The sequence below is a fragment of the Parasteatoda tepidariorum genome, chromosome 8, assembly GCF_043381705.1.
Source record: "Parasteatoda tepidariorum isolate YZ-2023 chromosome 8, CAS_Ptep_4.0, whole genome shotgun sequence".
NCBI classification, from domain to species: Eukaryota; Metazoa; Arthropoda; class Arachnida; order Araneae; family Theridiidae; genus Parasteatoda; species Parasteatoda tepidariorum.
Genome location: NC_092211.1, coordinates 1,424,115 through 1,449,455, shown reverse-complemented (window position 1 = coordinate 1,449,455; position 25,341 = coordinate 1,424,115). Strand labels below are relative to the sequence as shown.

The 25,341-nt window shown below is 27.3% G+C and overlaps 3 protein-coding genes across 4 annotated transcripts in view; 2 read left to right on the top strand and 1 right to left on the bottom strand.

Annotated features, from left to right (window-relative positions):
• The first annotated feature begins 169 nt into the window (after window positions 1-169).
• On the top strand, window positions 170-15,753 carry LOC107456020 (CCA tRNA nucleotidyltransferase 1, mitochondrial). Of its 2 annotated transcripts, none has more exons than XM_043051179.2 (8): window positions 170-244; window positions 3,966-4,338; window positions 6,944-7,138; window positions 9,186-9,312; window positions 10,580-10,665; window positions 11,602-11,709; window positions 13,940-14,052; window positions 15,324-15,753. In XM_043051179.2, exons 2-8 carry the CDS (start codon window positions 4,002-4,004, stop codon window positions 15,717-15,719), a joined length of 1,362 nt encoding a protein of 453 aa, XP_042907113.1. In that variant the 5' UTR covers window positions 170-244; window positions 3,966-4,001; the 3' UTR covers window positions 15,720-15,753. The 2 variants fall into 2 exon arrangements, with proteins under 2 accessions (XP_042907113.1, XP_042907112.1); XM_043051178.2 differs by having other exon boundaries at window positions 179-392.
• A 3,877-nt stretch (window positions 15,754-19,630) lies between these two features.
• On the bottom strand, window positions 19,631-22,958 carry LOC107456017 (RNA-binding region-containing protein 3). The gene is made up of 2 exons (XM_016073783.4): window positions 22,863-22,958; window positions 19,631-22,521 (listed from the first exon to the last, which is right to left on the bottom strand). Exons 1-2 carry the CDS (start codon window positions 22,887-22,889, stop codon window positions 21,115-21,117), a joined length of 1,434 nt encoding a protein of 477 aa, XP_015929269.1. The 5' UTR covers window positions 22,890-22,958; the 3' UTR covers window positions 19,631-21,114.
• Window positions 22,959-23,273: 315 nt separating this feature from the next.
• The window catches only part of LOC107456018 (galactose mutarotase), a 13,490-nt gene continuing 11,422 nt past the window's right edge, over window positions 23,274-25,341 (top strand). The window contains exons 1-2 of the mRNA XM_016073784.4: window positions 23,274-23,636; window positions 24,568-24,722. Of these exons, the coding sequence (XP_015929270.1) occupies window positions 23,438-23,636; window positions 24,568-24,722 (354 nt within the window). The 5' untranslated portion in view covers window positions 23,274-23,437. The remainder of the gene's footprint in view (window positions 23,637-24,567; window positions 24,723-25,341) is intronic.

Here is a 25,341-nt window from a genome sequence, read left to right as displayed (position 1 = left end):
GGCTTATAAAGTTTCCATAAATTTTTTTTTTCAATTTTAACATTTGTCATGAAATAAAAAGTTCATGCTGAGAAGTTTTTAAATTTTTATTTAAATTTTAATTTTGAAGATAGTTTAAAACAAAATTAAATCACGTGTAGAGTTATTTTTATCATATTAACTCTAACCATGAGAAATCGGTTGTTTTGGAAGAATTCTGTTTGTTTTGTTTTCTGAAATCTTATCGTGAATACCGGATTGTGCTGTTAGTTTCACTTAGTTTTATTTTAATATAAATTCAAGATCATTTTCATTCAGTTTGGAATATATTTTTAAAAATCTTTAATTGACGTTGATTATTTTAAAAAAAAAAAAGCAGTCTCTTATTTCTTTTTATAGAACAAATATGCTAAGTAAATATATTTTCTTAAATTTAAAATGTTTATAGTCCGATACCTAATATTTCCTGATAATACTTTTTTAATTTCTGTGTAAATTCAATTTTAAGCATCTTACATTTCTGGATATAATTTTGTTGTTGCAAACAACTTGGCTGTATTGAGGATATATTTGCATATCATAGCATTTTAAAATCTCTTGAAATGATCAATCTCTAGATGTGCACGTCTTTACTGGAACTAAATAATAAGTGTTTGAATGAATCATAATTGTTTGCATTTGAATCTAATCCTTAGCAATAACTACCAGTTTTTAATAGTTATGTTACTAAATATTAAGCAGTATGATGCAATGATATATTTGATGGTGTAATTTTGACCTCCTATATATTCATGTAGTATTGTATATTCCTATGTATTTCTTCCTATCATTGTATAATCCTAAGTACTCTTTAAGATTACTTTGAGCTATTAATTGAATTGAGTTAATTGTTGGAGATAAATAAACTTGATAGAATTTAAAGTATTACTACATTTTGGGTCATGCATTTTCTACTTACAAGATAAAATATATTTCAATTATTCAGACAATATAAGGATATATACCTATCTATACGTATTTGTGCTTACTATCATTGCTTTATGTACAAAATGGTTCTATCCTATTTATACGTATTTGTGCCTACAATCATTGGTTTATCTACCAAAAGGTATGTCTCAAATGGTTTATGTACTTGCGAAAATAAAAAAAATATGTATACGGCTTTGCAGGGGGCAGCTAAGAGATATACCATTTAAGTTAGTCTCCTTTGGTGTTTTCCTTTTAGGTTTTCGCATGCCTTAGTCCGGTAGTCTTAAAAGCAACTTGGCAACTTCTTCAGATGCTGTATGGAGATTTTCCTAACAATGTGAATTTTCAAGATGTTGATACAAAGTGAAAATAAAATTAAACTGAAAACCCATGCTTATTATTCTAATTGCTTTTGCAATTAATTATTAGCAATTCTCTAATGGATAAAATATTTTTAAATTTAGAATATAAAATTAAAAACTGTTTGGCAATTATTCTGGATCATTTAAATTTAACTAAGAAAAAATAAATTCTATATTCATTTTGAAATATTATATCAAATATATTAAAGTATTACTCTAAATATAGACAGGTCACTAAAGACTGAAAAGGGTCCTATCTTCTAAAAAAAGAGTTTTCTTCAGCTCACTTAAAAGATTTATACTATGCAAAATTCTTTTTTTTTTTTGTTACAAAATCAGTTAAACATTACCACAATAAATTTGTTTACTCTATAAATGGATCTAAAATTACTAAAATCCTCACATTTTTAAAAATTTTCTGCATTCTTCAAATTTTTAATTTTGTCTATTGTTTCATTTTATAAAAAGAAATTCAAAATTTTCAAAATCATTTGAAATCTATAAGTGCAAAAAAGCCTTTTCTAACAAATTCACTTATAATTAATTGTAAAATTTTTGCAAACAGAGCACACCAAAAAGCGATTATTCAAATGCATGATTAGAAATATTGAGTTCTTGAAAATACTTAGATGAAAATAGCAAAGAATCTATAGCATTAATAACTGCTGAAAAACAGTTGTAAAATCATGTAGCCAGGATCGAGAACATTTCCTTTTGGGGTACGCAGCGAGAAACCAAATGGGGGGCTGCATGCAACTTTAACTCCTACTGTGCTTTGAATGAGCCCTAAGTAGTTTTAGGTTTGTCAAGAGTAAGTTAATTCAAATTTTATTATTTGTTTATATTAAATATAAAATAAAATGGCCAGCAAGTAAAAAAATATTAACAAAAAAGAGTTGAATTTACTTTTGCCCCTACGGCAGAAATTTTTCTGTCTTTCTGCAACATCTTCTCTCTAGTACTAATACCTTTCTGAAAGGCATTTTTAATAGTAGCAAATATATATGTTACTAACTTAAAGTAACAGAGGCACTTTCTGTTTACAAAAAAAGAAGAGAAGCTTCGTGTATAAAATGGAACAGTATATATATTTTTTAATTATAAATGCGAGAATTTTTTTTAAATTTACGTATAAAAGAATACTTCTATCCAGAGCCGGATCATACCTTTCGTAGGCCCTAGGCATAGCCGTTTTTGGGCCCTCCCTCCCTTCCCCCACTCCTCCCCTCTTTTCAAAATATATGCCAAAATTTTCTTGCATATTTTTTTTTTACATTTTTATTAATATGGATTTTAATTTACACAATAATTTATTACCGAAAAATATGATATTTTCAGGGAAGACATTTACGCGCTATAGCGCGTAAAATACGCAAAAAATTGAAATCGGACGCAAAAAAATGATCGCTACGCGTCCCGCGGGACGCGTAAATTTTTGAAGAAAGTTTATAAATTTCCCGACTTTTTAATCTTTGATATCGAAACATTTTAATAAAATCGAAAAATTGGGACGCAAAAAATAAATCGGTATGCATCCTCGGTATAAAAAAAAAAAAANTTTTTCTCTTTTCTTTTTCTGTTCACTGATATGCATGCAATGCATTTTCCCCACCCCCCTCGTAAATCAAGCAGAAAACGAAATCAGCATGCCACACCCTTGAGTTTGATTGACGGCCTAAAGGAAAAAATAAAACATTCCTCCCTTCCCTGCCTTCAAGGTCACAGAGGAAATGACGTTTCTCTGGGTAAACGGGGAAAAAAATTTTCCCCTTCCTTACATTTTCCTCTACTCAACTTCAAGGATGAGTCCAAATTCCGCTTTTTTCGTTCTAGTTTAAAATGGTGGGAAAATCGAGCAAAATTTTTCCCGGTTTTCTGGTTTCCCGGTTATCTGGATACAGGATAAATGGTTCTCTACTGTATTTGTTTAAAAATTTATGTAAAGGACCCATTTTTTTTCAAAAGGACCCAGTTTTTTAAAAGTCATGGGTCCCAGGGACCCGGGATTTTGAAAGCCTAGTGTCTTCCCTGTATTTTTATTTGTATCTTCATAATTTTGTGCAAAATACACTTGTTGTTTAAAGCTAAATTATTTTTGTCAAAAAAATTTTTTCTCCCAAGTTTTTCTTAGGCCCTAGGCACGTGCCAAGTGTTTCTATAGGTTAATCCGGCCCTGCTTCTAACATATATTCTCCTGTTCTAAAAAAAAAATATTTGTATAATAAGCTTTTTAAATTTTTGCAATTTGAAAATTACATTTTATAATACCAATCTGAAATTCTAACTAAAGCCAGTCATTGAGGAATTTTTTTATTCTCAAAGAAAAGTTTTAAAGAAAATATCACGGATGCTTCTTCCTACTCCGATATGCAAGAAAGGAATTTTTTGAAAATAATTCTGCAGAAAAGAAAAGAAAAACATTTCAAAAAATTCTGCAGTTAAGAATTAACCAAACTTTTTTGCTTCCCAAATAAAAAATATTTCAGCAAGAACTCGGATAAGTTCTGCGACAATGTCGCCGTGTTACCACGATTGTGCTATGGGGTCCCCAGCTAACCAAATAATAATAATAATGAACTTTGTGTGTCTTGATAATATGAAAAAACTCCTTCAAAAACTAATTTTAATTATTGAAAACTTTTTTTTTTCCGGCAGGTATATTTTGAGATGAAATGTGAAGGCTTTCTTTGAATGTTATTAATGAAGATAAGTTTACTCAAGCAGATCCTTCATATAAGGCAGTTCTTATCTGTCAGTATTAGATACACAGCTATTAACCTGAAACTATCTACAGCAGTGAAAAGACCAGATTCAAAACTGAATACCATGAAGCTTGACTCTCCTCAGTTCCATGCAATATTCACCCCCGAAGTGAATGGCTTATCAGAATTGTTTCAAAAATATGGTTATGGACTTCGAATGGCAGGAGGAGCTGTTAGAGACCTCTTGATGCACAAACATCCTGAAGATCTTGATTTTGCTACTACTGCAACACCCGAGGAAATGAAAAAAATGTTTGGAGCAGAAGGTATAAAAAATTTTATTGCTGGACAGTAAAACCTATGTAAGTTGCCCACTTTCGGTGTATTTTATGATGGTCAACTTATATCGAGATGAGTTATAGTGTTTTTATTCTTATTTTTATATACAGTAGGGAACCGATTATCCGGAACGATCGGGACCATCGCTATTCCGGATAACTGATTTTTCCGGTTTTCTGAATCGCTATAAAAAGCCGTTTTTTTATGTTAAACCCAACTAAAAAAAAAAAATTTTTTTGGAAATAATCTTAAAAAGAAGAAAAAACGATGGAGTAATACACTAATGATTATTTCCAAAATGATGGTAAGGTAAACATCTTTCAAATAAGAACGAAAAATCTTATAATCTTATGAGGAAAAATTTTTTTTTTTTTAAAAATGGCGGGGGAAATTTATTGAATTTCGTTCCGGTTTTCTGATTTCCGGATAACGGGTTCTGTACTGTATATCATTTAAATTTCATTCAAATTCATTTTACTAATTAAAAAATAAAGAAACAATGTAATGCAGGCATCTCAGAATAGGATTTAAGTTAACTTACATACTGTTTCACCAAATTAGTTGAATTCTAATGCCTAGCATAATAATATAGAAAATGTCAAAAAGGTTGTTTTTTTTAAAGGACATTTTCTATTTCATCGGTCAACTTACAAAACAAGTGATCAGGTTATAAAGGTTCAGATCTTTTTTATTATAAAGAATTAGTTTGGTTCTTGATAATAGAGATCAACTTCAAAGAGTGTTCAGCTTGTCAAGTTTCACTGTAAATGCAAAGGTAGTTAGGCGTAATGCATCCATAACTGGTGTTTCATATTCATTTTGCATTTATGTTTCTAGCCATTATTTAATTAATAAAACTATTTGTGTGATTTTTTACTTTCAAAATATTGTTAATTGAATTGTCCAATATTTTTATTAGAATAAATTGATAAAAATAGAGTAAAAGTAAATGAGTATGTATTGGTCGATGCCCACATTTATAATTTTAAGCATACTTTTTAAAGCAAGTTAATCCATTGTTCATTTGAATATTTGAATAATTTTACTTATGTGGCCTATTTTATGGGTTTTACTTTCTTAATTTTCATTTTATGTGCTGTTGTTTTTATGGGAAAAACAAGCATCTGCAGGGGTCTGTCCAGGCAAACTTTACTACCGTTTAGCAGTACCTTCGCAAATTCAACTTTAGGAAAAAAATACTTTTTCTTATAATTTTATTTTTGTATCCCATAAGAAACAATAAATCCATATTTTTGTGTTGATTTTTTAANGGACGGTTTTTACCGGTATTTACCATGGTTTTTTCCACCTGTGGCAAAATCTTGCCAACCCTGGTCAGCTTATATGGGGATGAGTTATAGTGTTTTTCTTCTTATTTTTATGTATATCATTTAAATTTCATTCAAATTCTTTTTACTAATTAAAAAAAAAAGGAAACAATATAATGCAGGCATCGCAGAATAGGATTTAAGTTAACTTTAATACTGTTTCACCAAATTAGTTGAATTCTAATGCCTAACATAATAATGTAGAAAATGTCAAAAAGAATTATTTTTTTTAAAGGACATTTTCTATTTCAGCGGTCAACTTACAAAACAAGTGATCAGGTTATAGAGGTTCAGCTCTTTTTTATTATAAAGAATTAATTTGGTTCTTGATAATAGAGATCAACTTCAAAGAGTGTTCAGCTTGTCAAATTTCACTGCAAATGCGAAGGTAGTTAGGCGTAATGCATCCATAACTGGTGTTTCATATTGATTTTGCATTAATGTTTCTAGCCATTATTTAATTAATAAAACTATTCGTGTGATTTTTTACTTTCAAAATATTGTTAATTAAATTGTCCAATATTTTTATTAGAATAAATTGATAAAAATAGAGTAAAAGTAAATGAGTATGTATTGGTCGGTGCCCACATTTATAATTTTAAGCATACTTTTAATAACAAGTTAATCCATTGTTCATTTGAATATTTGAATAATTTTACTTATGTGGCCTAATTTATGGGTTTTACTTTCTAAATGTTATTAATTCATTTTATGTGTTCTTTGTTTTGTTGTTTTATGGGAAAAACAAGCATCTGCAGAGGTCTGTCCAGGCCAAATTTACCTACCGTTTAGCAGTATCTTCGCAAATTCAATTTTAGGAAAAACGGTAGTTTCACAAAATACTTTTTCTTAAAATTTTATTTTTTATCCCATAAGAAACAATAAATCCATACTTTTGTGTTAATTTTTTAATATAATTTTTAATTTTAACAAATTATGTTTAAATTTTCACAAAATAGGTACCTCTCAGAGAAACCTAGACAGACCCCTGATCTGAGTATTTGACTTTTAAATTTTTACATTTTAATTACATGTTTACTTCTTTTTCATATTACAAACCGGGTTTTCATTATTGAAATGCCTAAATTTTTTTGAAGATTGGAATGAGTGTATGGGTGATACACCTAAATTTAATTTTAAATTAAATGTATGTAATTAATGTAAATTGTTCAATTTTTACTTTTTATTTGTTGTATTTTATTTCTAAAAATATTGGTAGAATTTTAAAAAGATTGAATACTGATTGAAATTTGATTTGCTTTAGGTATTCGAATGCTTCATCGCAAAGGGGAAGCTCATGGTACAGTTACTATACGCTTGAATGATAAACAAAATTTTGAAATAACTACTCTCCGAATCGACACCAGTACTGATGGCAGGCATGCTGAAGTAAAATTCACCACTGATTGGGAATTAGATGCAGGACGAAGAGACCTTACTATAAATGCTATGTTTTTAGGTATGATATTATTTATTCTTGAATTATAATATTTATGAGGCTTTTAATGTGTGTACTAGTAAAATTCACCAGGTACTGAAAGTTTAATTCAAAGTGAAAAATTAAATAATCTTAGTACATATTTAACTACAATGCTAAAAAAATCAAATAAAAATTTTTTTTAATTTAAATCTTTTTTTTTAAACTTTTTTTTTTTAAATTTTTGAATGGATATCTAGCATTGAATGTTTTAAGGTTCGTAAACTTAATAAGATTATTTTTAAAAAAATGTAACTTATGCGTGTTTTAGTTTATGTAGTTAATAATAGACACATGTGAAACAGAACTTGTTAAAGGGTTATTTTTTCTTTATATTCTCTCTGTATCTAATTAGTAAAAGATTATATAAACTTCACACAAGAAATTTTAAATATGAGGAATTAATGTAATGCTGAAAAAATTTTTTACTGAATTCAGGTATTCATAACTTTTACAACAAAAATTTTTTTGTGTACTCCCAAGCACATATAAGCTGTTTATATTGACTTTCATTTGTCTGTTAGTTTTTAGTACATGTGATAGGGTTTGTATAAATTTTTTTTTTAATTACAGTTAAAAGCTCTGAATTTTAAATCGGATACTAAGTCTTAAAGGTTAACACTGATAAAAACATGCATTGATGAATAAAAAGATAATAATAAATAAATAGTAATTAACTTCAATTTGTATCCAGTAACATTTTGTTATTACTCAAAAGACATTTAAGTAACTAAAGATTAGTAAGTATCATAAACTGAATGTCACTAGTAATATATGTATATGAAATTAAAATGTTAGCCGTTGATAAATTAAACTTCCTCTTTGAAATATAAAAATGTGTCTTCTATTTTTTTTTTTAATTTCGTTTTTTATTTAATTTTTTAACATAAACCACTGGGGGCTTAGCAAATGGGCTAAATTGGGAGAATGTTTCTCCTCAATGCACTATTCCCCCATTCTAAGCTATCCTAAACATAACAGGATAATAAAAAAATAGATATATTTTTTTTCTTCAAGTTTAAGAATTTTTGAACAGATCTTCAATTTTTAATAAAATCTTTTTCTTTCCTTCTTTCTTTCTTTTTTTATTATTTTTATTTGTTATTTATTTTTGTAAAGAANTATCCTAAACATAACATGATAATAAAAAAAAAGATATATATATATTTTTTTTTCAAGTTTCAAATTTTTGAACGGATCTTCAATTTTAAATAAAAAAAAATTTCTTTCCTTCTTCCTTTTTTTTTATTATTTTTATTTAGTTATTTATTTTTGTAAAGAAAAAGAAATTTAGTCATTGAAAAAATTTCATTTTTAGTTTTACTGCTGAAAATCATTTTAAAAGTCTGACAAATTATGTTTATGATTTTTTTTTTTCACTTAAATGATTTATATCAATTTTTTTCTTAATAATAATCTGATTTAAATTGCTGTTCGCCATCTTATATATAGTCAATTTTCATACATGATCTATCTTGCTATTTTTATCTATTACTATTGTGATTCAGCGTTATTTAATTTTTAATTCTAACCAAAATTGTGTTTTGTTCATTATCTTTTTTTTTTTATTAAATTCTTACCAAATTAGGAGGTGAGTTTAAAACAAAGAAATATTATTTTGATACAAATGTATTATATTTGTTATTTTATTATTTGATATAAGAATATAAGTTACAGTGTAGTTGTTAACTGGATTAAACCACAGTTGTTTGATTAAGAAATCTTAATATGAATGTTAGGTTTTTAGATCTTATTTGTATGATAGTAAATAAATAAATTTTTTTCTTCTATTATTTAAGTTCCAACTTTAGAATTTAGCTAATATATAATATAAATATGTTTTTACAAATGATTCAGTACTGTTTATTTGACTGTTTTAGGTAGGTGCTTTTAGTTTGTAAAGTTGTTTTTTTTTTATATGAAATAAATAAATGACTGTTAATTAAAAGTAGCTGCTTAAGTGTCAGAAATTATCAGTCATTTTTATTTTTGTGTTATATTACATGTAGTTTATTTTATTTGCTTATAGGCTTAGACGGTACCATATACGATTATTTTAATGGTAAAAAGGATTTAGAAGATAAATGTATTCGTTTTGTCGGGGATCCAAATGGAAGAATTCAGGAAGATTATTTGAGAATTCTTAGATACTTTAGGCAAGTTGCTTTGTCTTAATGCTTCAATATTTAGATTTTTTTTTTCAGTATTTAATAAATTGCACTATTATAGACCAATATAAAAATGTTTTTTTTTTTGTTTTTTTTAATATCCTTTTTATTTAAAAAAAATATTATTGAAATTAACAGCATTGAATCAAGAGTATTGTAATAAAGCAATTAAAATATGCATACTGTTTATTATAAAATTTTATTATAAATGTTTATTATAAAATTTTTGCATTAGCAAAGAATAATATTCATTTTCTTCAAAGAAGAAGCATTCATATCAAAGAAGAGGCAATGCTGAAAAATACCTCCAACAATAAATGTAACAATTTTTAAATAGCTAAATTGTTAAAGGGTCATTTTAAGAAATTTAAATAACTTGAGCTGAACCTTCAATTTTGTGTTTATTGACTTGTATTAAACTGTATTAAGAGTTTAATTTATTGTAAGTGTGCAATATTTTATAGTAAAAATGATTGTATAATTGTAATAATTATTAAGTATAATTATTGCAATTTCTTTCCATTATTGATTATTTACATATCTGATGCCAAGTTGCTTGTTGAAGGTTTTTTATGGTCAGTTCTAAATGTTTTCTTTGGCACTATGTCAATGGATAAAATTCTGTGTCTCCCAAAAATGGTGATTAATAGAGGTGCCTTGTCTGGGCAATTTTATTATGATATGTATTTGGCAATTATTATTTGAGTAATAGGTATTACTGCATTATCATAAAATATGATAATCTTAATGTATGACAATTTTTATTTGGATGTTACATTTCAACACATGTTTTCTATATTTTCTTTAACGATTATTTTTGTAATAAACTATTTATCTTAATTCTTTTTAAAATTTAATGAGACGTTTTTACATAAAAAATCTGCAGCTGGTTTTTACCATAAAAAAAATTAAAGTGTTTAAGATAATACTAACATAAAAATCATATAAATAACTATCCTCTATTCAGTTATGTACATAGACTCTATTAAGCTATAGTTTTAAAAATAGGTTTTTAATAAAAAGAAAAAAAAGGATTGTATGAACAAACATGGAAAATATATTTAATTCTAAGTTGAAAAAATCATATTTAATACACTCCAAAACTGCTTCTTAATACATAATCGTTTCCCATTTAGATTCTACATATTTTATTGTAAGTAAAAGCTGAATATCAAAAATAACAAATAATAGAGTGCTAATAAATGTTTTTATAATAAAATGCTTGATGTATTTTTTTTATTTCAATTTATTTTAGATTTTATGGAAGAATTGCTAGTCAACCAGATTGCCATGATATTCAAATATTAGAAGCAATTAGAAGTAATGCTGAAGGCCTAGGAAGTATGTTAATTCTGAAGCTTTTTATTATTATTATTACAAGTAGTATTATACCATAATATAAATTGTCTGCATTGTATAAAAAAATCTATATTTATTTATTGAGTATATTAAATCTTTAGCTCTTGTTCTAATAACCATAGTATATTTGTATAAATATCTATGTTTATTTAATAAGTATATTAAATTTTCAGCTCATATTCTAATGAAACCATAATGTATTTGTCTGCATTGTGTAAATATCTATGTTTATTTAATGAGTATGTTAAATTTTCAACTCATATTCTAATGATGCCTTTATATATTTATCAGCATTGTATAAATTTTTAAGTTTATTTAATAAGAGTATTAAATCTTCAGCTCTTATACTAATGAGGCCGTAATATATTTGTCTGCATTGTATAAATATCTATCTTGACTTAGTAAGTATATTGAATCTTTAGCTCATATTCTAATGAAATCATAATATATTCAATAAATAAAAAGTCACCTAGTCTGTTTTGTATGGATATCTACAATAGGCTTCTACACCCTAGGAAAATTTCAGGCTTAAACATAATACCAACATAAATATCCTCTTATAAATAACTATAATATAGAATCTATTCAGTAATAGATTTAAAAATGGGTATTTAATAAAATAAAATAAAAAGTGTATGAAGCCATAATATTCTTGTCTGCATTTTATAAATATATTTGCTTATTTAATATGTTTATTAAATCATCAGCTCATGTTCTAATGAAACCATAGTATATTTGTCTGAATTGTATAAATATCTATCTTAATTTAATAAGTATATTAAATCTTTAGTTTAATAATTATTAATTTAAAGATTCAATATTGGATAAAGATTGATATAATTTATCTTTAATCTTTATTAAATAAGTATTCTTCTTTTGAAGCTAAAATAAATTATATGCAAATTTATCTTTATTTAGAAATATCGGGTGAAAGAATATGGATGGAGTTAAAGAAAATTCTAAGTGGAAATTATGCCAAAGAAATTATGCTTCGAATGATTGATCTTGGAATCGCTCCTTTTATTGGTAAGGTTATTAACCTCCATTTAAAAACACTGCTTTTTATTTTGTAATTAATTGTTTTTGTTTCACTAAATTAGGGTTTGAACCAAGTTGTCAGTTACTTCAGATTTTTAGTATTGTTTGTGGATTTTATTCTTGCTGTATGATTATGTAAAATTCCGAAAATAAATAAATATCTTTTTATTTGCAGGTGTAGTTTATGAATTTGTGCATGATTGTTCATTTTAAATAATTTATGCATAAATTATAAATAAATCTTTGTTTTATTTTTCATTTGTGAAGGACATCATTTATTTCTTTAGAAATGGAATTCTTGGTAATCTTTCCAAACTTCATACATTGCTTAAGAGATAAAAGCTGTTCCCAAATTTAGTAGTCTATATTGTCAAAAACTGTCATGAAAATGCTATGAGATTTTTTAGGTCAATTATAAATTATTGCTCTTTCTAGTTTATAATTTAAACTGCGTTAGATTTCCTCGTTTTTCACTTACTAATATTTTTTTTCCAAATGAATTTTAATTGATTGATTGTAAGAAATTTTTAATTCATCTCGTTTTAAATCTGACTTAGAATCGTAAATGTTATCAAATTATAATATTAAATACACATTTATTAGTTAGTTCACTCTATTTTTTAAAGTTTCTTGTTTTGCCTAGTGTTGCAAAATGCTTTGCATAATATAAGTTAAATTAACTATTAATAAACTGTTGCTTAATTAAAGTTTTTATACTGTGTAGTTTTATGACTGTAATATAAAGTTTTAAATGGCTAAAAATTTTAGTCATATAAAAACCCATGCACATTCTGTTTGTTAATAATATTGCTAATCTGTCAATGACAAATAGAAGTAGCCTATATTTAAATAAATAGCAAAAGGAGTGTAACAAAGCTTTGATAGAAGTATTGCAACGGGGCCCATAAAGGCATTATTTGTAAATTATGAAATAATCTCATACTTTTTTAATTTTTTGTCGGAATGTAAGGATTTATGTTTTTTTATTTATTGTAATATTTGTATCATATCTCTTTTAATTAAAACTTATAATTGATAGTTTTTTTAAGTACTGCATTCTGAAAACATTAAATCTCTGAAAAAGAAATAAAAATTGTTTTAAAACAGTTTCATCAAGAATTTTTCAATCTGACAATGAGTCTGTTTCAAATTTGTTTTCATACTAACTTAGAGTAATTTAATTACAGTTTCATTATTCGATTGAACCTTTCTAAAAAATAAATTTTTGATATTCTTTGAAAGAAGAAAAAACATAAATAAAAATTTTATGAGGAGAAAATAAATCCATTTTGTTATAGCATCATTGAATTTTTCTCAGAAAAAAGTTTAAAACATTGGTCAAGTTTTTAATCTAACAATTATCATTATTAATTTTGTATTGTGAGTTTATTTAGAATTATCAATTTAAATTTCTTGCTTTTTTAATATACAAATCAAGTCACAATAATTACCATTGATAAATCAGTTTTGCTAACTGTGAATGTGTTTCTTTAATAATAATATTTTACTTATAAAAGAAATTGTTCTTAAAATTATTAATGTAAATTATGAAATTTGCTATTGTATTTGTTAAATGAAGGATTCTCTAAATCTGGGGTGCCTTTATGACCTTTTCCTTTTTTTTTTTTTTCTTTTCAATTTTCTTCTTTATTGCTTACATCAAGAATTTAGCTTGTCACAGTGTAGCATTCTGTATAGCCCATGTGTCACTGACTGTGCACTCAATCCAATCAGATTTTAATAAATTTTTACTCAGCTATAATTCAATATTAAGTTATTAATATTTTGTAACGTCACAGTAATTAATGTTTGGGGTTGAAAAGAGTGCGTAGCATTTTTAAAAAGTGCTTTAAGGTGCTTAATTTTCTATCTTTTAAACAGGGATTCTTTATTTGCCCTGCCAATTGTTGTTCTAAATTACAAAAAATGCAGCATTTTCAAAATTTTCTCTGCAATATTTATCAGAAACTAGTTATTTTATCATGATTATGCAAAGGTTTTGAAATAATTTTTGAATGTTATTGATTTTATGTTTATAAATTAAGAACTTTAAACGATAGTAAAAAATAATTTTTATTACTGCTCAGATCCTAATTATGAATTATTATTTTTATTTTTTTGAAAGTGATTAAAAGGTGCTTATTTTTTGTTGAAAAATCTGGCTATACACCCTGTTAAAGAATATTTAATAAAGGCATTATTTTGTTTCTCTTTTAAGGTTTGCCTGAGAATCCAAACATAAATGAATATAAAGAAGTGTGTGAGAGGAGTTACTCAATGAAGCCACATCCAGTTACTAGACTGACAGCTCTCTTAACTACGGAAGATGAGGTGAGTATTATAAAGCATTCAATATAGTTATATGGATTGGGAAGTTTTTGCTGCATGTGGGGGGGAAATTAAACAGTTGTGCAATAAATTTTGAAAACAACATTAAAATAGTTATTTCATCCAATAAAAATACATGCTAATTTTTCAATTATTTAATTTAAACTAGTTTTTGTAGAGGTAAAGTAACAAAACACTTTTTCGTGACAAAAACTATTATTACTATTTACTTTAAGAGGACACACAATTAATTTTTTCATTATTTAAAACTAAATTTAGTTTAATATAAATTGTAGATACAGTGCACTCCCGATTATCCGGGTTAATCACCGGGACAGGTCGCACGGACAATCGAAAAACCAGGATAATCCGAAAAATCCTTTTATTCAATATCAGTACAAAAAATATAAAAATTACTGACATTTGCATACATAACATCAAATTAAGAATTTTCCTTATTAAAAAATGTGTAATGCGTCTTCGCCATATATCGATACACAAATTTTACGAACCGCAGTAATGTCACTGTAATCAAATCCTCCCATATAATCTAATAAAGTTTCCACAGAGCAGCAGAATGAGAAATTGTATTTCATTCATTTACTACAACTTCTGCATCAGTTACTATCATTACTATTTGATTTAACAACATAACGATGTTTTCTTCATCAAGAATTTTCATAACGATGCAGTCAAATACTGGAAGCCAGGCTCACATGCATCACTTTGAAACCAATCTTCTAAATTTTCTTCATCAAGAATTTCGAAACCTTAGATTTCTTTTGGCTTGTTTGAGAATACTGTTATATATTTCTTGAACATCTGAAGAGGATTGTTCATCAAGCGGTATGATCTTTCTTCAAGATCAAGATAATGTAGACGATTTTACCTTTGACCATGCTGCTAATATTCCATATACTGCAATCCAATTACGAATATTGCTTCCAAAAACTTTGTAGTGTTATAACTTCATGAATCAAATTTTTTTAATCTTGAAAATGTTTCTCTTTATATTTTTTGTGTGACTCCGGAATGAGCACGGATAATCCGCGCACGGATAATCGAGAGTGTACTGTACTAATATTTATGTTGCAATAGAATAATATTGCAAAATTTAAATAACTAATAATAAATATATGAATGAAAGCTCTGCATAATATATAAGTCGTGAATGTGAAATTAACAATGAATATTACTAATTCATCTTTAAATGAAAATATGTTTAAATAATATTGCTAATTATTATTCTACATCCGTTTCTTTCTCTTTTTTAGGTGCAATCCTTACACTCTCGTATAAAATTTTCGAAATACGACAGGGATTTATCTCTCTTCATCATTAATAACAAAACCCTGGTAGGAAAACCACCCTTAAGGCCCTTTATATACTTATTATTTCAGTCAAAAAGCAAAGTATCTGATACTCACGAATGGTGCTGTGAAATTCTGAAGTATCGTGGTGAATTGTGCCTATGGAAAGAACTGAGTGAGCTGAAAATTCCCAAGTTCCCTGTCAGTGGCCACATTTTAGTGGAAAAGGGATTGAAACCAGGACCAGAGATGACAAATATTATGACTAACTTGAAAAATATTTGGATTGACAGTAATTTTAAAATGACAAAAGAAGAACTTTTAGATTATTTAGATAAAAATACTCATGGAGATTGTTAGTTATATACAAATTAATAAATTATATATATTTTTATTTTTGTATTTGTTATTTTGTATTTGCCAAAAAAATTCTTGTTTTTCTATGAGAATAGTAGTTTAACTTGTTTCTGTTACAATGGGAAATTTGAGTTTTCTTGAAGGGTAGAAAAGAATATTTCTGTCGCTGCCTCCAAAGGATAACAAAACAGTGGACGCAGATTAAATATTTTCTCTATGGTAAATATACAGTGGACAAAAAATATAGTCAACTAAGTATGCAGTGGCCGTTTAAATATCATATAAGCTGCAATTCTGTCTAGACTTTGAAAGTTTCATGTCCTTAGCACCCTAGACTCCCATTATTTCCAGGTTCTTTTTTATTTAAAAGTGTGTTTCTATTTGAAATAATATAAATCTTAACGTGAAATATATACTTAAAATAAGTAAATATTTTATATAAAATGAGTAATATAAGTAAATATAAAATAAGTAATATAAGTCAATATTTTATGATTGAGTAAAAAAAAAAAAAAATTATTGTTAGATTTTTTTTCGAGTTTGGTTTATTTTTGCCTACATGAATTATAACCATTTTTTTTTTTGTTATTTTGGCAATGAAAAATGACATGTCTCAGATGCATGGTAACTGCTTTTTCTTTTTTTTGTTGACGCATTTGATGTGCTATAGTGCATAAACGGAATCACTGATAAAAACATGTTTCTGGCAATTTTTTGAAATTGTCAGCAATAATGCTGTACAATAAATTTTAACATTTTCTCTGTCCTTTCGATTAAACTATTGCGATTCTGTTTAAACAAAGGGTGCTTGATTCATATGTCAAAATCAGTATGTTCTATCAGAACCATTTTTGTTGGAGAAAAGTGGACAACTTCTAGCAAAAAATAAAATGACAGTTAGCTTGTACAAAGCGCATCAAGAATAGGAGCCCATTTTCAAGACTTGACAGGCATTGAAGTGACTGTCATTCACATCTGGAAAATAGGCATCTACTTTTGATGCGCTTTTAACATATTGCCTGTCCTTTCATTTTTGTATATTTTTGAAGCGTATGAAGTTTACAATCAAATAATATCTCACTTCAATTTCTTGGGATTATTTGTTTAAATTACGAAATGTTTTAAAAAGGAGTCCGAGCAAATTTTCTGCATTTATATGTTTGCTTTTTTAAAATAAATAAAAAAAATTAGTTAAATAATAATCAGCAGATGCTTTAATAATCTACAGAAACCACGTCATGCTGTAGGGTTTCTGCTACCGGTATTATGCGGCAATGGGTGGGGCACAGAGAAGTAACAAAATTCTACAAAACTTGAAAGTGTTAAGACATACTTTTTTTTTAAAAAAAGGAAAATAATAAAGTAGAACAGACTGATAACAAAATGGCAAAGTGAAATCCATTATAAACCCCAAGGGAAAAAAACTTAAAATTTAGAAATATCTTGTGTATCATAGCGTGACAACTTTCCAAACTAGCTATCAGTAATCAGAAAAACTCAGAAATATGGTTAGCATTTGCAGAACCCAGATCAGCAGAATTTAAAGGTGGTGTTTATACTACTTAATTCTAAATATGTATATAATATTAATAAAATTTTGCATGAATTTATTATTAAATAAACGGAAACATTGAGATAAAAGTAGTAAATTATACACATAGAAACTTCATTATTAAACTAAATTGATTACTTGGAATTTATGCTATAATTTTTTTGTAGAGATAGCTTGACCTTATTGTTATAACTCTTAGAGAGAAAGCTAGACATTCTAAGGTCTTTTAACATTCTGAATTTGAAGAACTAAAAATTTTTGCTCACACTATTTCATATTTATGTTCATGTTCTTTTGCTTTTCTAAAAAGTGAGATTTCTTTCATTTTTTGTATTTCTTGTCTTTATCAAATCGTTTCTAATTGTTGTTTTTAGAAGTATTTAAAGAGAAGGAAAAATTATCTTAGATTAGTTATAAACAATATTTTAAACTTTTGGTAGTTAGGCAGGGTTTCCGCTACGGTAGCTTTTTTCGCAAAATGCAAAAAGACCCCTCAAAAATGCTAAAATTCAACAAAGCATTTTCGCATTTTTGCTAAAGGATTTGGGGAATTCAGTTATAGCTCTGGATTGCAACTGGCAAGCTCTTGTTAGTGTTTTAATGGAAGACAAACGTCCTGTTGCTCAAGGGTTGTTAAAAAATATAACTACTTTTTTGTTTTTAGCAACCACTGCCATATCATGTTCAACATTAATAAATTAAGCTTCATATTTCAAAAATCTAATTTAAATTTTGAATATGCTCAATCAAGTGTGAAGGCTTGTATTTCAAGTTTAGAAGAAATAAAAAATGGCACCGGCACTCATTATATGAGTTTTTTAATTGATGTGCCTAAGAAGGAAAGTGAAAAATTTGAGTTTCAGGGCCATATAATTTTAGATGGACTGAAACAGAGGGAAAGATTCCGTAATTTCATGCACAATTTTTTAAACTGTATCGTTGAAAATATTACTGATAGATTGGGAGATTTGGATAAAATCGAAATGTTCAATATATTTATACCTAGCAGGATGCCCCATAGTTCGGAATTAAGTTATTCTTTGTCAGATAACTTACAGTACTTGTTTGATATAAAGTAATTTTAGAAGCCTAATGCCATTTTAGCATTTTGCTAAAACTTTTTTTCAGATTTTAGCTTTTTTGCTAATGAATTTTTAGACTCAGCTTAAACCCTGTAGTTAGGGAAAAAAAATTTCAACAGATTGTTATGGAAATTCTCACAAACAATAATATTTATGGCTAAACCATAAGACTATAAAATCTTAACTATAAAATTTGAGTAATTATGGAAAAACTGTAATAATATTCTTCTTCATAATAAAAAAAATAATGGTTAGCAACACGTATTTTAGGAAGGTCAACTATTTAAAAAACATTTAAATAGTTTATGAATAAAAAAATTGAAGTGGAGTTCAGAACTCAGTGAATTAGATGAGATTAATTTCAAATAGTTTAACTGAAATTACCTAAGAAAAAAGTCGGTGCACACGAATATGTTTTTCATGGGACAACAAATGCAGTAATCATTGATGTGACTAAAGTTACATTAACATTTGAACATTAATTAGTTTAACTTTAAATGTTGCTTGAATTGCAATAACTTACAACCTTGAGTTGCAAACTAATAACATTAGGTTGTATCTAAAAAAACGTATATTCAAAATTTCAAATTAACAGCTTTAGAAGCTGTCACTGATAATTATTAATTGCAGTTGTCTTTGTGTTCACATATATGGTAAAAAATCTTCTAAAACAGGCCTAAGGTTTCTTTTTTTTTTTTTATGTAGGAGGGAGTAAAAAAAACAAATACTTTTAAAGAATAAAAATAAACAAATTTTAGATTTCTAAGTCAACATTAAATAACAGTAAAAATGAAATTATAAATAAAATGTACTAAGTGTATTTGTTAGTGTTGCATTTCATAGATAATTCTTTTTATTGTTACTTTAAATTTTTAAACATGGAAACTAAAATTTTGTATCACTTAAGTATTAAAAAACTTTGACATTCTTTTTTGACCTGCAAGAAAATGAAACTTGGCACTCATATAAAGAAATATAAATATATTTTGCATTGACTAAAAAAAAAAATTTGGGGTGCATGATTAATCATGTAACAACTTTTTATTGACTTAAAATTTCGAATTTTTTTTTTATTTTTAGAATAAGTTTTATTACGCTTACAGATGAATTCTCTGAAAATCTTTTCTTCTGAAAGTTCTCAAATCTTTTATTCTGAAAGTTATAACCTAAAGATTTTTGATTTGAGGTTCAAGATAAATTTAACAAATGTACATCAATTTTATAAAAATCATATTCAAGAAAAAATTAATTATGACTGTAAATTTATAAACTTTTTAAGGCAGTAATGAAAACATTTTTATTAAATGTAGAAAAATTTAATAAAAAGTGAAGTTTATTCTCTTATATACATAAATTGACCCAATCCTCATAATTATCTGTAATTAAAAATAACATCTGTATATTTTTAAAGAAATTAATTTACAGTTTTCAGGCATACATCACTAATTTGAATTATTTATATGGATATGTTAGCCACCACTAAGAGGAGGAATTATGGCTAAATGATCTCCATCTTTTAAGTAGAAATTGATTGAGTTATCAATGTATTCTTCATTCAGTGCTAACATCACCGAAGCAGCTATCGATTTCAATTCATCAAAGTGGTTGACAACTTCTTCTAGTAATGAATGAGACGTATATGGCCCAGGGGGCATGGTGATTTGTTTCTCCTGCATTCCTACAATCTCTCTAGCTCTGGCAAAAAATAGCAATTTCACAGACACCATTTTCTTGCAATCAGAAACTGTTGAAGAGAAAGAAAATTCAGGGTTCCCACTCAATTTTTTTAAAAAAGAAAAAAATCTCCCCAAATTTTCAGAGATTACAACCATTTAACTTTTGAGGTAAAAAAAATTCCAGACCATATTCTCATTATACGCTGCAATAATTATCTAAAATGTATAATTTCTTTAATTCGGCAATTAAAAAAAAACTTACTGCTTGATTATAAAATAAGTCAACTATTACATTTTTAAGATGAGAACATTAGTAAGTTGAAATTTAATATGTAGATTTTATGATATATATACATTATAAACAGCAATATTTCAAGCAATAGCATTATTAAACAACATTACTTAAGCAACATTTGCTCTGTAATATTTCATGAGAAACATACTTTTTTATTGAGTACCCTCCCCCCTTAAAAAAAACTTAGTAAACTCGTTGGTAGGAAATATATCGGATTATATTTTGAAAGAAGGGAATATCACTAGGTTGAGGTTTAATATGTAAATTTTAATATACATAAATATATAAAATACAAATAAAAACAATAATTTATACAATTTAAAAACGCACAATGCATTGAGTAATGAAACACTTAACTTATTGCTAGAAGATATTGCATTTTGTAAGATGGGAATATCATTAGGTTAAGGTCTGATATATAAGTTTTATAAGACATAAATTATAAATAAAAGTAATAGTTTGCACAATAATTTATTAAATTTAAAAAGTTTCAATGCAATACAGTTTAATTAGACTCAGAAGTGATTAAAACTCAAGGTTAATTTATACAGAGTATAAGTATACAAATTTACATTCTGATTGAAAGAAATTGAACAATATTGCAATGAAATTTTTAAAAGAAATAATTGAAACAGCTGTTAAATTTCTTTACTTTAAACCATATTTTCATTTTACTGTAACCATGACTATTAAGATTGGTTATTTTCCAAGTTTCGGCTACAAGAAAGCAATATTTCCTGATTATGTGGGAACCCTGAAGATAAAATACAAGTCATTTAAAAACTACAGCAAATTAAAGTTTGGGCTCATTTTTTATTTCTTTTTTGTCTTCTTTGGGTTTTGCCGATCTTGCAAACTGTACAACTAAAGGTTTTGTATGCAGAATAAACCCATTAGTCTCTCTAACAGCCTCTTTGGCCTGAACTTCATTTGCAAGGCTTATGAAAGCTTGACCTTTCATTCTACCTTCTTTCATGAGTTTTATATCGAACATATTTCGATCATTTTCAGAAGTTCTGTCAATAAATCGGCCAAAAATATACCGTAAATCTTTCTCGTTGACTTGTTTGGCAAGATTTTTGATATATAACCGACAAGATGGCTCCCCAGGAGAATAGTTTCGGAAAATTGACAATGTTTTCATCTCTCGAGAAGACATTCTTTTCTTCTTCAATTCCTCTATCGTAATACATTTTGAATTATACCACGTCTCTTCCGTAGGCTCGCTCTCTTCATTTTCTCCTTCATTTGACTCTTTGGCTGGTTCTATTTCTCCAAATCCACCAGTAGGTTCTATAGATGTTACTGGATCCACTGGAATGATTTGCTCAATATTTTTCATATTTATTTTTTTCTGACTAAGAGGTTGCGAGTCAAACACTTCCGATGGCTCAGTGCGTTGCCGCTTAGCTGACTGATTAGGTAATGATGGCAGATTGAGTTTTGCCTTTCTCTTCTTTTTTGGTTTCTTCAAAACCTGATTTTCTGGAATTATTTTTTCTTCCTGTTTCACATATCCCTCTTCTTTCTCACTTTCATATTCAGATTCTTCTGAAGAAGTAACTTCCATATTTTCAACTGTTAAAGAATCTTCCCCACCAGGAACTTTAGACAGATCAGGTGCCAAGGGGGGAGCAGGGGTCAAGGGCCCAAAAGGGGCTGGCAGGTTCATCTTATTCATTAGATGTAAAACTTGGGTATAAAATTTAGGAACAGATGCTAATGCATGGCTTATATTCTGTATAATAGTAGGAGTTGGTGCTGGATACTTATACTTAAGCAGTGGGGAAGGTAAATAATCTAGTCCCAACGATGGAGCAACACCATGTAGTTGTTTCGAAAAGTCTTCCATCTCCAAACGAAGATTTTCTTTTTCAGATGACTTAACCGGACCTTCTTTTGATAATTTTTGAACATTAGGAAGTTCACCAATTTGTGGTATAAAATCTTCATGGTGATGCTTTGAAAACTCAACAGTCAAAGTCCTGTCTAAGATTTTCCTCTGGTGCAATAAAGAAAGAGCATGCTTTGCATCACCATGATCTTTAAAAGTTGCAAAAGCAGTGTACTTCATTCTCCCTTTGTCGGGCATCACGCGAACCTTGATAGCACCCACAAGCTGAAGAAGTTCTTCTCTATCATTTGGTGAAAGCTCAGCGGGGAAGTGTTTTATAAATAATGTGCTAGATTCTAACATGTCCTAAAAAATTTCAACAAAACATTGTGAGAGAGATATAATTAAAAAAAAGAGTATGAATTTGAATTTAAAAAAAGAATACGAAGATCTACAATAAAAATCAGTTACAACCTTAATTCATAAATGCAGATTTAATCATTATAGCAAACTTGTTATTAACTGCAAAAGCACATAATATTAAAATAACAATAAAAGTACTATGGCTTTTGAAATAAATAATATAATATAATATATCTATAATCTATAAATATAATTAAAAAGTTTTTCTATTACAAACAGAAAATATATCGGACAAAAACCCTTAAAAACTATTCTTATTCGGAAAGAAATATTGTAAAAAATACCTTAGAAAATTCTGAAAACAAATGCATAAATGATCGTCTATCTACAACCAGCAGAAATATAAGCAATTATGATCCCTGAAAAAGAACTTGAGAACCTTTTCCTATGGATTCAGTTTAAAAAGTTCATTTAAGATATAATTTTTTGCGATAAAAGAACTAATAATGGAGAAAACTGAATAAAACGTTTCGCCAGAGCAATCTCTTTAGAACGACTTGTGTCTGTTAATAAAGGATTTCAAACTTATGCTTATGCTCACCAATAAATTATTTAAAGAATCAATTATATACATTTAATTGATAAAATTTATTATCTCATTACGTGTTGAAAATTCCTCATCGTCTATTTTTGAAAATAATCAATATTTAAAGCATTATTTAAGAAGCATTCCTCTTTGACTTGTTTGTAACCGTAAACGAGTTTAAGTTTTCTTCAAGCAGACGATATGAAAATGAGGGGGCGTGTATTTGTTTCACATCTCACACAAACACGCGTGTTTGCATCGAATGAACAAGGCATTTATATCAGAACCTTATCATTCAATAAATAAATTACTTCAAATAATTAGTAATTAGCGATGGTGATAAGCATCGAGCATGATGTATTTGGTGTGATAAAAAGTGCAGAAGAAAGCAGAGAAATCATTCGTTTTAAGTTAACTAATAATGTAATAGTTGTTCATTTAATAACGTATGGAGCTTCTATAATATCTCTGAAAATCCCAGGAAAAGATGGTGCATTAGAAGATATCGTTTTAGGATTTGACGATTTATCATGTATACATTAAGTATCTTTTTAATATTAAATGAAAGCCTATATACTGTTGATTCGGAGAATTTTAGATAATCATCATAGAATTTTTTTTTAAAAAAATTTAAATTTTCTAATCGGAATAAATGTATCAAAATAAAAATTATGGAAAAATACACACATTCACTTTTATTTTCCATTCATATTTATGTGAATATTTTCTTTAATTTGATTATTTATTCTCATTAACTTATGCTATTTGATTAGTTTATGATTATAGTTTTTTACATTATTCTTTTAAAAAAAGGTTTGAAATAATGTATTTGGTCCGTGCACCTCATTAAATAAATAAAATAAAAATTGCTTTATTCCAAAATCAATAATAATAATAAATCACATACTACATTTTAATTCTTTGTGCTGAACAATATTGAAGGAAAAAAAATAAAATGAGCAAAATTGCTATAAATAAATAAACAGCATGAATCAACAAGTGGTATTCGTTCATCGAATTCTATCACAATTAAAATTCCGGAAGGGGAGCACTGTGGCGTAACTACCACTATGAATATTAAACATCGAATCACTAGTATATAAGACATGTTAACTAGCTTCATCATCAAGAGGTATCTTTTGATAAACGAAGGTTGACATAGTGGATTTATAATTCACCTCGTGTTAAAGTTTAATTAATTCAAATAAAACTTAATTGTATTTGATTTTTTCAAAAAATTAATGTATTTAAAAATTTAAATTTAAAGCCGAAAATTTTAGTTTAGTAACATGAAATAAACTATTGAAACTAAATGTGAAAAATTCTAATACGCGTACGTAAAAATATTATTTAGGAATTTTTGACCAGATAGAGTGTATGCAAAAAGAACACTTGCTATCATTTTTTTTATGAAATAATTGTTCCAGTTATAAATTTTATATAATTCTTTTTCTTTTTTTCAGCTTACATTACGCATACACATTACTTTGGCAGTACTATAGGACGATGCGCTAACCGAATAGCTGGAGCGCGATTCCATTTGAATAAGAAAGTTTTTAATTTAGCCCCCAACAACGGAAAAAATCATTTACACGGGGGAATGAAGGGTTTCGATAAGGTAATATTTTTAATTTCAATATTAGAAAAGAAATTAATAAAATTTTTCCGTTATATATATAGTCGGACCCCGATTTAACGAACCCCTATTTAACGAATTTCGCGATTTAACGAATTTTTTTTCAACCCCAGCAAAGACAGAGTCAAAAACTCCTAATTAACGAATAATTTCCCCCAAATTAACGAATTATTTCAGCATCCGGAAAAAATATTTTTCCTTAATTTTGATCAGAAAAATATTGCATTTTTTTTGTAATTGGCAGATTTTAAAGGGAAAAAAATCTTTCCTGGGAGTAATAAAATAGAAAAAGTGCATATTCGTCTCAAACAAAAGAAAAGCCCGCAACAGGGAAAAACAAAATTCGGAGTCAATAAGACATTACACTTGCAAGGTCATTTTCCGGGGGTTTGTCACGTGGACTATGAGTCAAACAGGAAATTCCTTTCTTATCTTAGATAGTCGTTTATAACTAGTAATTTTTAATAATACATTTGTACATATATCAATTTTTTTTTAACCCCGATTTTACGAATGACCCCGATTTAACGAATAAAATTTCCGGTCCCGATGAATTCGTTAAATCGGGGTCCGACTGTATATATATATTGTAAGTTTAAAT